A 12,613-nucleotide genomic window follows, 5' to 3' on the forward strand; every position below is an offset into this window, starting at 1 on the left:
GATTAAATCACCAAGCTCTTGAACTGTCTGTAGGTTCCCAAGCCCATGACAGTTTCAACGTAGTGTACTCATTGCTCCCGATGGGGTTGGGAAACAGCCTCCGCCGATGTATGAGAAGAAAAGCTAACATTTGAAAGAACCACCAATTTTTTGTTAGGTAGATCCACATGTTCACCAAGGGTTGATGAGTGACGTTTAATGCAAACATTCTTCTATGAAGGTGAAATTGGGTTGGAGCCCACGATGCGAGTAATTCGTTTCCATGTAGTTGACTTAGGGGCAACTAGGTTCTCAGACCCTAAGGAATATGTGATATTTGAGAGTACAAGTTGAGTTTTGCATTGGGAAGGAGTCTGTAGGCTAGGGGCATGTGAGGTAGACTTAGGGCAACTTGGCTATTTTGATAGAATCTCTTCTCATATCTTTATAGCTATGAGTCTCAAATTTCCATCACTTTGATTCCCATAATCCCCAAATTTTTGCAAACTACAATCTATATCAAGAAGTTGTTGGAAAAAAGGATCAGTGAGATTTGTTTGACTCGAAGAATCAAGAGTAATTTGAAATGTACCCATTGTGGGCTTATTAGAATTTGAATTTGGGAGAATAATAACGTCCTCTACAAATCTTGGGGTTTCCAAATCAGGGCAATTCACTGTGGTCACTGTAGCAAAGGATCTAGTCACCAGAACTTCAGTCGTAGGTGCCTAAGTTCTCACATCAGGCTTGTAACGAGTGTTGGGGTGCTTATCTTTGCTATCATCGAAGTAACCAGGGTTGTGCACCATACTGTTTTTTGGAGTGAAAACTTGGTTAGCTCTCATGAATGATTCGAACTGTTTTGCAATCACAAGCAACGTTCCTTTGCTCTCAATCCATAGCACACATTCCCTGTTATCATTGTCAAGGCAACCACACTAGTAACATAAATTGGGCAACCTCTCATATTTGAAGTACACCCAAACTCCCCCCCCCCCTCCCTTCAAGATGCATCACTCTCCCTCGACAAAGAGGTTTTGTGACATTCATTGTAACCCGCACCCTCATGAAAATCCCACCTTCCTCCGTTGGATGTTTCCCGAATTGATTGACTTCACCAAGACTACCACAGATATCCTCAGCCACTTCCTTTGTCATATACCTAATTAGGATATCATGCACTTGAACCCAAAAAGAGGCTTTGTCGAAACATACATCCTAGAGTGGGATGTTGATATTGTAATTCCAAACCACCACCAAATGCTTGTCAAAGCTCCAAGGCTCACTGAGTAACACCTTGTTAACATCATCTGGATTATCAAAAATAAATAATAGCATATGGTCACCAAGCTTCTTGATTCTAAACCCATTAAGTGAACACCATAGTGGTTTGAAAGTTCACCCATTGCATATACATTCAATGCCCTCCTAGTTAGAAACTTGACTACAATGATGTATTCTGGGGAACATTTGCTTTTCCCAATAATGATCCTATCACCCTCCCCATCCAACAAAGAGAGTCTAGTCCACTGTTTTGATAGATCTTCCATAGTATAATAGGTAGAAAAAAAAATAATGAGTGCAAGAGAAAAAAGATGGAAAAAGATGGAAAAGCAGATGAGAGAAGAAAAGAAAAGAAGAGATAAAGAGAAAGGAGGTGAAATTGTATTCTAGGACCTCGAAAAACAGAACATCCCACTAGCCCTAGTGATAACAGTGTTATCACAAGGAACAAACAAGCCTTACAGAGAAGGGACTGAAATTCCACAGCCCAGGAGAAGTTTGACAATAAGCTAGAGCTTTCTTAGCGACAGGGAAACTTTTTTTTTTTTTTAGTTAATAAAATCTTTCTTATATATATATATATATATATATGAGATAGGTTCAAATTACACCTGGTGTAACTCCAAAAAAGTTACATATTTTTAAGACCATTGATTTCTATAAGATCTAATGGTTAAAAATAGTCAATTACCATATCGCAAAATTTATTTTATGGTTTTTTTTTCTCTCACCTTATTTATTACAACCATTGATTTCTCTCTCCTTATTTATTTATTCATGTTGTCAACATGAGAAATTTTTTTGACAATATACGCAGTATGTGTATGCAGTTCACTATGCATAATTTTTCCATCCTTTTCAAAGTTGTAATTGTATGTAGACCTCATCCACTTCAATTTTCAAGTATTCTTATTTTTATTTTACCTTGCCGTGATAAATTTAAAAGCATCTTCAACAAAATAAAGTGGAAATATATTTTTTCTTGTAGTGATAAATTTAAAAGCATTTTTCAACAAAATAGAGGGGAGATATATTTTGTCAAGACCAACAAAAGTAGGAGTTGCAATTTCTTTTATAGCATAATTTGTTGAAGGAAATACTTCATAAACAGAGTAGCCGAAATATATTGCTCTTGGATTGTGGTTATATTACCCTAATTGTAAAATCAGGACATCATCAATAATTTGCTTATTTATTCATTGCTTTGAATTATGACATCCAAATCAGATCTTTCAAACTCTTGAATGACAACTATTCAATGTTAGAGACAGTAAATCTTCATGAAAAGTTTTAGATGATGGCACCAATACCCCGGCCCGCCTACCCCTTGCTTTAAATAAATCCCAGTAACATCAATATAAATATATATATATATATATATATATATATATATATATATATTTACGTATTGCTATATGCAACGTAAGTGACGGGATGGAGCACTGTGATATTATGCCACAAGTCGGAAAATTATTAGGTACTCTTAGAATATCATAAATGCGTACTCCTCTCTCTCACATAAATGGTGGGTTCCATCATGAATTTAATTAGTGGTACCCACTATTCATGTAAGAGGAGGGAGTACGTATTTATGGTATTTTGGAAGTATACAATAATTTTTCCCACAAGTCTCCATAGTAAGAAGGGTGGAATAAAAGAAAATTATATCAGATTATTCTGGAGAAAAAAAAAATGTACTCATGTTGTAATAAAAAGGGTGAGAGAAAGAAAGAAAGAAAGAAAGAAATATGGAGAGAGAAATCAATTGTTGTAATAAATAGGGTGAGAGAAAGAAAAATACCCTTTAATAAATTTTGCTGATATGGTAGTTGACTATTTTTAACCATTAGATCTCATAGAAATCAATAGTCTAAAAAATGTGTAACTTCTTTGGAGTTACACCAAGTGTAACTTGAACCCATTTCTCTCTCTCTCTCTCTCTCTCTCTCTCTCTCTCTCTCTCTCTCTCTATATATATATATATATATATATATATATATATATATAAATAAAGGTGAGAATTCGCTTAACAAGTAACTTTTAATGAGAGAATATTCTATTTTATGATGCACCCAAATTTTAATAGTAAATCCTATAAAAAAATCTTACTATTAAATTACTCACCCAAACAAGTGGTTATATTTATATACATGTAATTCCAATTTCCCCCCCCCCCCCCCCCCAACCATCCTTCCCCATAACCAACCCAAAAAAAGAAAAGGAATTAATTGTGGAGAGAAAAAAAAAGAAAAAAAAGAAAAGAAAAAGCAATCACCAACTCTCTAATAGTATCCGGTTTTTTAGTATTTGATAACAATTGACAAATATAAATAAGGACACCTTTGATAGATTATAACGATAATTACATAGGAATAGGAATATGTATCACAAGAAATATGAGACATTGAAATGTAATGCTTATTACTATTCATATGTTTGATAACAACACAATAATAGAACCCTGAAGAAAATGGAATGACAGCATTTTAAAACAAACTTAAGATATATTTTAGGAAATATCTTACTCATATAGTCATATTTCCTAAAAATAAATTTATTTTTTTTAAATTTGAAAGAGAGATTAGTTATTTTTTATGATTTTTTTTTAATATTTTTATAATTATTATATGCATATAAAAAGTTTGTTTATTTGGAAATATATTAATTTTAGAAACTAATACACCTATTAAGAAATAACTATTACATTTATTTTAGAGATGAATAGTTATTTCTCATTTTAAAGAATAATTATTTATAAGGAATAATTATTCCTTGTAATAAAAACATAACCAAACTACTGAATAAATAAACCATAAAAATAATTATTAGATTACAGTGTCTATTACAATCTACCAAACGTACCCCTACTAGTTAGTGAGAGAGATTGAACTTCACTCTACCATATTCAAACAAAGAAGGAAAATGTTTAGTTTAGAAAATTACAGTACACCTTCCTTGGGGGCCATGAATAGACGATATTATCCAATTAGTCAAAACTCAGAACAAATGTAGGACCGACTGAATCCCCATTCCTATCCCATTCCCCTCCAAATAGTTTATATAATAGTGATAAAATAAAAAGAATTATCTTATGGCAGGTGATAGATCATAATTAATTTTTGTCACTTTTACATAAACTATATATATTTTTCTTCTTGTTACTTTCAATTTGCCACATTAAACTTTCTCAAGAAAAATTTGCCAGAGTCTCAAAAATTATTTGCCACTATTTAATTGTGGCAAAAGAAAGATTATATACAATATTCAATGTAGAGGAGTAATGCTACAATCATATGGGCAGCACTAGGTTTAGCCCAAAGTTCAAATGAAACCTGAACCGGCAAAGAAAAAAAAAATATGTGGACAAATTTGTAATAAGAAAAGTATGTAATTTGCGAGATCCATCTCCTATCCAGGACTCATGTTTTTATTGGTTTTTTAAAAAAATTAAAAAAAAAATGAAAAATTCTAGAGTCACCGTTAAACCACAAATTATTTTATAATAGTTTTACAAATTATTGATGTGACTAATTCTTAATGTAAGCCCATCACTAACATCAATTTTTCATTTGCCACTAAATCACTTGAGCATCAGCATTGGTGGTGGTAGAATTTAGTAATTTGGCACTATAAAAAACTACTTTATCTATTTTATTACATCATTTTACAAAACACTCAACATCAATGATTTATTTTAATATTTAACACAATAAAATAATATAAACAATATAATAAAATAATATAAATAGCATAATAATCATTTAATAATCTGAGGTATAGAGAGAGGAGAACAGCAAGAGAAAAAAAAATCATTTAATAATCTAAGCTACAGTAGAGAACTAATAATTTTTTTTTCCTTTTTGTTTAACATCAGACCTATGGGGCACACAACAGCCCAAATTTTTTGCTTTTCCACCGATGCAGCCTACTTTTGTTATATTTAGTTGATAAATTTAGCATTTTGCAATTTGCCTCCACCAATAATAAGGTTAATAATTTGTAAAACATCTTATCTATATTACCAGAGACTTCTTTTATTTGATATCCTCATTTTTTTTAAATTCAAAAATGGCCCAAAAGGGCATATACCCTTATGTTTAAATAGAGACAAAATTAAATGACAATCTGGTAAAAATACAACTCTAATTTCCACTAAAACATTGCCTAAAAAATATGGTCACTCTCTTATTGATTTTTAAATTACTTTATTAACTTATAAATTAAATTCTCAAAATAAAAATTATATACATAAATAAAAACACAATTTTTTTCTTTAAAAAAAAAAAGCACGATGAGTTGTGACCGGGGCTAGTAAAATGCTAAATAGTTTATACATCGAGAAATGATATGTCTACAATATGTTTACAACAAATCCTAAGTGACAAGTTATTATTGTTGGGGCAAAAAAGTAATTTTAGCGTTAGTTTTAAATTTGAATCAATAACAACTAACCATTTGTAATTTATTGTAAAAATATTTACACCTTTTACCCTGTACTCTTAGACAATGACAATACCGGCCGGTAATTCAACGAAGACAATGATGGCAGTTTAGGTATACCAAAAAAAACTTGCAAATAACGCGTAGCGTAACCGGTAAAATCCGGTCGCATTCCCCTCCACCGACAATATCTCCCGGTCACCCAACACCATTCCGTACACCCTCACTCACTCACTCATCATACCCCACTTCGCCACTTCCTCCCTTTTAAATTCCAACCCTTCCCGCACTCAATTCTCACCAGAAATAGAATTCTCCAATACTTGGCTTTTGTTTAGAAAAAAAAAAACTGCCCACATTTATTGAAGTCAGACTCAGACCACACATAGAATATATATATATATATTTATTATATTCTGACAGAGAAAACTTTTTTTGCTCTGCTCCACGTGAACGTGATAATCCCGAAGTTTGTCTGCTAGCGTTTTGCGAGGCCCAGACACAGAGCAACAAAAGCCTGGCTTCTATAACCGTGAGTTCCATTTTCCTGTTTTTTACTCTCTCTCTCTCTCTCTCTAACTTTTAATGTTCCGTCGTCGTTTTGCTATGTTTGTCGGTCATGTACTGCGGAAATTGACCACACGGGAAACATGCATTACCTCGAGCTTCCTAAATAAATCTCTGATCTGAAGCTTTTGATGATTTGGTGTTTGTCGAGTTCTGTGTAATTTCACTTTCGTTTCTGTTTTTGCTGAACTTTGAGGTTTGTTCTGTTTGGAAACATGGAAATGGCTGAATAATTCGTAAGTTCTAAATCTTTGAAAATTTTGGTCTTTTCTGCGTTTGTTTGTTTGTTTTTGATGTTTGGATCTGGTTGTAGTTTTGTCGGTGAGTGTGAAAATGGGGGAGACACATGATCAGGTTTTTTTGAGGCTCTTCATTTGACTTTTAATTCGAGAGAGTTAGAATTTACTGTAGTTCTTTAAGGTGGGAAATTTCGAATTAATGTCCAATTAGAAATTATGTAACTGTAAAGTGAGGACCATACGGTTACCGAAAGATAGTTGTGACTGTTGTGTTTTGTGAGTGCGCTGGTTGTCACTTTGTGCGGTTCAAGTTTTCCAACTCTTTGTGGTTAATTATGATTAGAACCGAATCCAGTTGCTGAAAACGGTGTCGCTTCAGTCATGCATCTAAGATCTTTTTATAGACCTTATTATTATTGTACTAACTTGTCGGTGATTGCAACATGAAATAAGTTGAAGACAGACAGACATGGCTTATTATCAAGTGAATGGATTCCAGCAAGGTTGAGAAGTCTTGGATTTATTATTATTTTTAGATAATTGACATTAATTCATGTCTTTGTGTGATAAATTCAAGCTAATGTCCAAATGGGTGAACACCCTCTGCAGTTCTGAGAGTACAACACCTATGGGCTTGTACTCTGTTCTGAGGCAGACTAGAGTAGTATACTTTTGATGTATTCTTGCCATTTATTTATTCTTCAGGTTCAGGAAACAATAAACCTCGTTGGTAGAATCTAACTCTGTAGTTTGTATTAGTAATTATTGTGAAGGCTCTGATAATTTATACCCACTTTTTCAGTTGTAGCTTGTTGAATGCTTTGAAAATTTGTCTCCTGTCCTGTTTCTGGCTCTTTTTTTTTCTTCATCCGTGTATCTCTGAAGTGCCATTGCTGTTGCCTTTTTGATTGTTAGCACTTTGGTATTCCATTTTTTCTTCAATGTTTGATGTGTTTTGCTGAATATAAAAACTGGTGTCTTGTTGTAGACTTACTGAAGAATGACATAAGTGGTACAAGAAGTTTTCTTTACATTTTAGATGCGGAGGAAGACAATTCAATAAAAGTAAGTGTAATTATTTGCTTTATAAATCTAGATTGACCTTTTCATAAGTAGCCTGCCTAGGTATATTGAATTTTTTTTTTTTTAAATCTTTTCTCCCTTCTTAGGATCTTCGTTTGTTTGCAATTGGAGAAGATTTAAGAAAGTATGAAAGAGATAGAAAAAAAGAAAATTTCAAATAACAACCAGACAAAGCGCTCAGGAAGAACTGATAGGAGAGACCATAAACTGCATCAAGCGAATGTCAGCAAAAATTTAAAAGCAAAAGAAACTCGTTCTAAAGCTTCGTCTCCTACAGCACAGTCAAGTATTGCAGTAAGTGATTCAAACGCGGGCACAGAGCCCTCCGAAGTTTACAGAAACATGGTTATACATTATGTGGATGATGTTAACAGGTTTGAGGCGGCACCTCAAGATTTGAAAGCAAATGCAATGATTGCCAAAGAGAACAAGGATGATGTTCTAGATAATCATTCTACTGATTTGGAGACAGAATCTAGCATGGGTAAGGAAGAAGTGTCAGATTCAGAGACAATAAAAGATTCAGTATCATCTCAAGGGGATTCGCTGACAGCTGATGATGACAAAGTAGAAAGACCTTCAAGTGTTAAAAATAATTCCTCAGAGGATCACCAAAGAAACAAACCACAATCTAAAGCAATACATAACACTCCTAAGAAATCCATAGGTTCAATAAAAGGGCCTTCTAGAGTTGTTGCCAGAAGTTCTTCCAAGGCTGACTCCCAAAATATGAAATTTCCTTCCAAACCGTCATCAGAATCTTCTGAAGGAGTTGATGATAAGCCTGTTAAAGAGGTAAAACAAGTAGATGACTTGGATGGGACCTCAAATGCTGCTCAGAGTTTTGGAAGTGATGATGAAACAATTGATGCTGAAGAAAGTGATGAACACAAGGATGAGGTAGCTTTGGAGCAAAAGATTGAAGAAATGGAGTCGAGGATTGAAAAACTAGAAGAGGAGCTGAGAGAAGTTGCTGCTCTTGAAATTTCACTCTATTCTGTGGTACCGGAGCATGGGAGCTCAGCACATAAGGTTCACACACCTGCTAGGCGCCTTTCTAGAATTTACATTCATGCTTGCAAACATTGGACTCTAGACAAGCGAGCCACAATTGCTAAAAACACTGTATCAGGGCTTGTTTTGATTGCCAAGTCCTGCGGTAATGATGTCCCGAGGTATATATTCTTAGTCATAAGAGTGTTATAAAATGCTTTGTCCATTTTTGTGTAATTTGAAGCTAACAGGTATCTTTTTCCCTTTATGTTTTAAGGCTAACCTTCTGGATGTCCAACACTGTTGTGCTGAGGGAGATCCTCTCACAAGCATTTGGCAGTTCACGTCAGTCCAGTTCTATGACCAGGCATACTGAGTCAAATGGGAATGGCAAGAGAAGTGATGGGAAGTCTCCAGTTTTGAAATGGAAGGGTAGCTCTGTTAGTAAACAAGCTAATGGTTTTATGCAGTTTGTTGCTGATTGGCAGGAGACAGGAACCTTCATGGCCGCATTGGAAAAAGTTGAATCTTGGATTTTCTCTCGGATAGTTGAGTCAGTATGGTGGCAGGTAATAATCTAAGGGACTGCGCAATGAAGTATTATGAATTAATCTAGATATTATAACAAGGCTGAATGCTGTTACACACACTGTTTTACACATTTATAGATGTACAAAATTTCAAGTCCTGATGTCAGTGCATTTTGTGCATATACAAATGTCTTAAACAGTGTATGTATAACAAACACTGCTCTTTTATTTGCACTATTATAAGTGGCTTAGACACACCTTCCTCCTTCATGATGACTGCATATTATGTTTTCAGGCTTTAACTCCGTATATGCAGTCACCATCTGAGAATATGTCAACCAATAGAAACGGTGGAAGGTTGTTGGGACCAGCTTTGGGTGACCAGCAGCAAGGCAGCTTTTCTATCAACCTATGGAAGAAAGCTTTTCAAGATGCTTTTCAACTACTCTGTCCTGTTCGAGCAGGGGGACATGAATGTGGTTGCTTACCTGTGTTGGCAAGAATGGTATGAGGTTTTTAACACCTGTTTGGATTTTCTTTGGAACTTGAATTACCTTGTCACAGATCTTGAAATATAAATTCAGGATACCAAATTTTTTCATCTTCCTTGAAATTTTAGCAAACTCCAACCTCTAGCTTTTTAAGTTCCCCTTGCTTTGGAGGGTTAATTAGATATGATTTCTTTGACCAGGTTATGGAACAATGTGTTGCCAGACTTGATGTTGCCATGTTTAATGCTATTCTGCGTGAGTCAGCCCATGAGATTCCAACTGATCCTATATCAGATCCCATTGTTGATTCGAAGGTTTTGCCCATTCCTGCTGGAGATTTGAGTTTCGGATCTGGTGCCCAGCTCAAAAATTCTGTATGTACCATTTTACACTTTTATGTGGTTTGCATATTTTACATAAAATTATAAGATTCGGGAAAAACATATTATTAATGGGAATAATCTAGGTTTTGCTGAGAAGATGAAAAGATTTTCTGTTTTTTATTTTTATTTATTTTTTTATTTTAACGAGGTAGTCTAAATATTTTCTGTTGATTACCACAGTGTGACTAGTGGGCCTTTGATGGAAGGCACTACATGGTTGATCATAATTTATATTCAAAATAAGGAGCCCAACCTGCAGAAACATAACTGTCCAGTGGAGATGAACATTCTTCTTTGTTCATTTCGTATATAATTTGAATATACAAATTCATGATTAAGCTGAACATTCTTCTTTTTTCATTTCATACAAAATTTGAAAATACAAATTCATGATTAAGCTGAACATTCTTCTCTGTTCATTTCATATAAAATTTGAATATACAATTTCATGTTTAAGAATGGAGTTGTTACTTAACCAAATACATTTTTGAGTTGTGCTGTACTGAGTGGACCCTTCAAATACGTTGCTATATAGCAGAATGATCTAATTTCCATAATTCCATGTAATCATAGTTACATATGTATTGGGAAAAAATGGAAAATGGAAAAAGCGGGTGTCCAATATCTCTTTAAATGATGTGACTTATCGCATTGTGTTAAACATCCTTAGTATTTATATTTTGATGAGTTGTCATTCCATTTGTTGATATGAGGCTATTCTTCATGCAGATCGGCAATTGGTCTAGATGGCTTACTGATATGTTTGGCATAGATGCTGATGATTCTCTGAAAGAAGATCAGCATGGCAGTGAAGATGATGATGGGAGGGGTGGAGACAGTGAACCTAAATCTTTCCTCCTCCTCAATGATTTGAGTGATCTTCTGATGCTTCCAAAAGACATGCTTATGGACCGAACAATTAGACAAGAGGTTTATTTCAGCATTAATGTTGAAATTGTATTACTTTCTTATTCTATTTTGTGTTCCATATCTTTTAAGTTGATCAAACTTTGTGGTCTCATGTTTTCTAGGTGTGCCCATCAATAAGTCTTCCACTGATTAAACGAATAGTCTGCAACTTCACTCCAGATGAGTTCTGTCCTGATTCTGTCCCAGGGGCTGTATTGGAGGCACTGAATGCTGAGGTTTGAGTTTTCTTTACACCAATCATCCCATACATTCTCATGGTTGTCTTAAAAGTACCTTTTTGGTCTCTCAAGCTCCACTATAGTTGATTGTGCAACTATGATAGATAGATTTTGGAACACTAAATAGATCCAGTACCAGAAGTTACTTTCAAACTGGGGGGGGGGGGGGGGGGGGGAAAGCTGCTTATATATAGAGGCCATATTGGTTCTATTGGAGGTCTCCCGTGTGAGAATAATTTGCTTAATGATTATCTTCATTCAACACTTATCATTTGGTGTTGCTAATGATATACATTTAAAGTTTAGTATTTTATGTTTTGAGTCTTAGTGTTTAATCGAAACAAAATTGGTAACTGATCCATATGTTTGATTATGTCCAAAAAAAAAAAAATTGAATATGTATGTCCAATTCCTCACAGATGGGAGCATCATTTAGGCCTATAGATCTTTTTACTCTTTCTCTCTTCTTATTCTTCCTTTTTTTTTTTTTTTCTTTTTCTTTTTAAAAATTTTTAAGACCTAAGTTTTGTGTGGTCTACTAAAAAGAGATTTTTGCTAGAAAATGACCATATATGGTTCTTTCCTTTGATTAGAGTATTGTGGAGCGGAGATTGTCCGGAGACTCAGCTAGAAGCTTCCCTTATACAGTTGCCCCTGTTGTCTACAACCCTCCTTCCTCAGCTGATGTCGAGGAGAAAGTTGCAGAGGCAGGAGAAATATATGCATTGGCTAGGAATGTGTCTGTTGTACAAAGGAAGGGGTATACCAGTGATGAAGAACTAGAGGAACTGGATTCTCCTCTTACATCCATCATTGACAAAATGCCTTCTTCACCAATGATCGCAGTAAATGGAAATGGTAAACACGAGGAGCATGCCAGTAATACTGGCACAAATGCAAGGTATGAACTCCTTCGGGAGGTCTGGTCCATGTAAATATTAAGAGTGACTTCTATATGTAAATTTATTGTTTTTTGTATGAAAGGAAAAGAGAGGAAGGAAATAGAGACAAATATTTGTGAAAAATAAAGGGCCAAAAAAAAAAAAAAATTCCAGTTGATCTGATGTCTTTGGGAATTCTTGCATTCGGCCAAAACCCAAGCCATCAGCTTTCTTGTACATTAAACAATGATCATAGATCATAACCATATATAGTTTAATGATAGATTTCATCCTATTTGAAAAATTGTTCCCTGGTATTTGATTAGCTCGTGGTTCATCAAGCAAACAAAAACATACCAATTCTTAACTACAAAACTAATGAATAAATGACTTACTAAAATTATAATTTTAAGTGCCTTGACCGATTTGAAGCTTGGATGCTAGAGTTTATTTTTGGGCTCTTCCTCTTGTAAATTCTCGTATACTACGTTGTGCCCCCGCCACCCGCCCCCCAATCTCTTAATGAAATTTTTTACTCATCCAAAAAAGAAAAAGAAAATAGAAAGACCGAACAGCTAGGTCTTAAGTCATTGGG

At 34.5% G+C, this 12,613-nt stretch overlaps 1 protein-coding gene across 5 annotated transcripts; it reads left to right on the plus strand.

The window, feature by feature from the left end:
- Positions 1 to 6,025: 6,025 nt before the first annotated feature.
- Positions 6,026 to 12,322, plus strand: LOC126692979 (uncharacterized). 5 transcript variants are annotated; one of them, XM_050388808.1, is made up of 9 exons: positions 6,026 to 6,235; positions 7,498 to 7,574; positions 7,679 to 8,767; positions 8,863 to 9,154; positions 9,411 to 9,620; positions 9,807 to 9,980; positions 10,719 to 10,919; positions 11,021 to 11,134; positions 11,731 to 12,322. In XM_050388808.1, exons 3-9 carry the CDS (start codon positions 7,719 to 7,721, stop codon positions 12,070 to 12,072), a joined length of 2,382 nt encoding a protein of 793 aa, XP_050244765.1. In that variant the 5' UTR covers positions 6,026 to 6,235; positions 7,498 to 7,574; positions 7,679 to 7,718; the 3' UTR covers positions 12,073 to 12,322. The 5 variants fall into 5 exon arrangements, with proteins under 5 accessions (XP_050244765.1, XP_050244764.1, XP_050244767.1 ...); XM_050388807.1 differs by lacking the exon at positions 6,026 to 6,235 and adding an exon at positions 6,272 to 6,506; XM_050388810.1 differs by lacking the exon at positions 6,026 to 6,235 and adding an exon at positions 6,763 to 7,012.
- Positions 12,323 to 12,613: the final 291 nt, after the last annotated feature.

Source organism: Quercus robur, chromosome 7 (assembly GCF_932294415.1).
Source record: "Quercus robur chromosome 7, dhQueRobu3.1, whole genome shotgun sequence".
NCBI lineage: Eukaryota > Viridiplantae > Streptophyta > Magnoliopsida > Fagales > Fagaceae > Quercus > Quercus robur.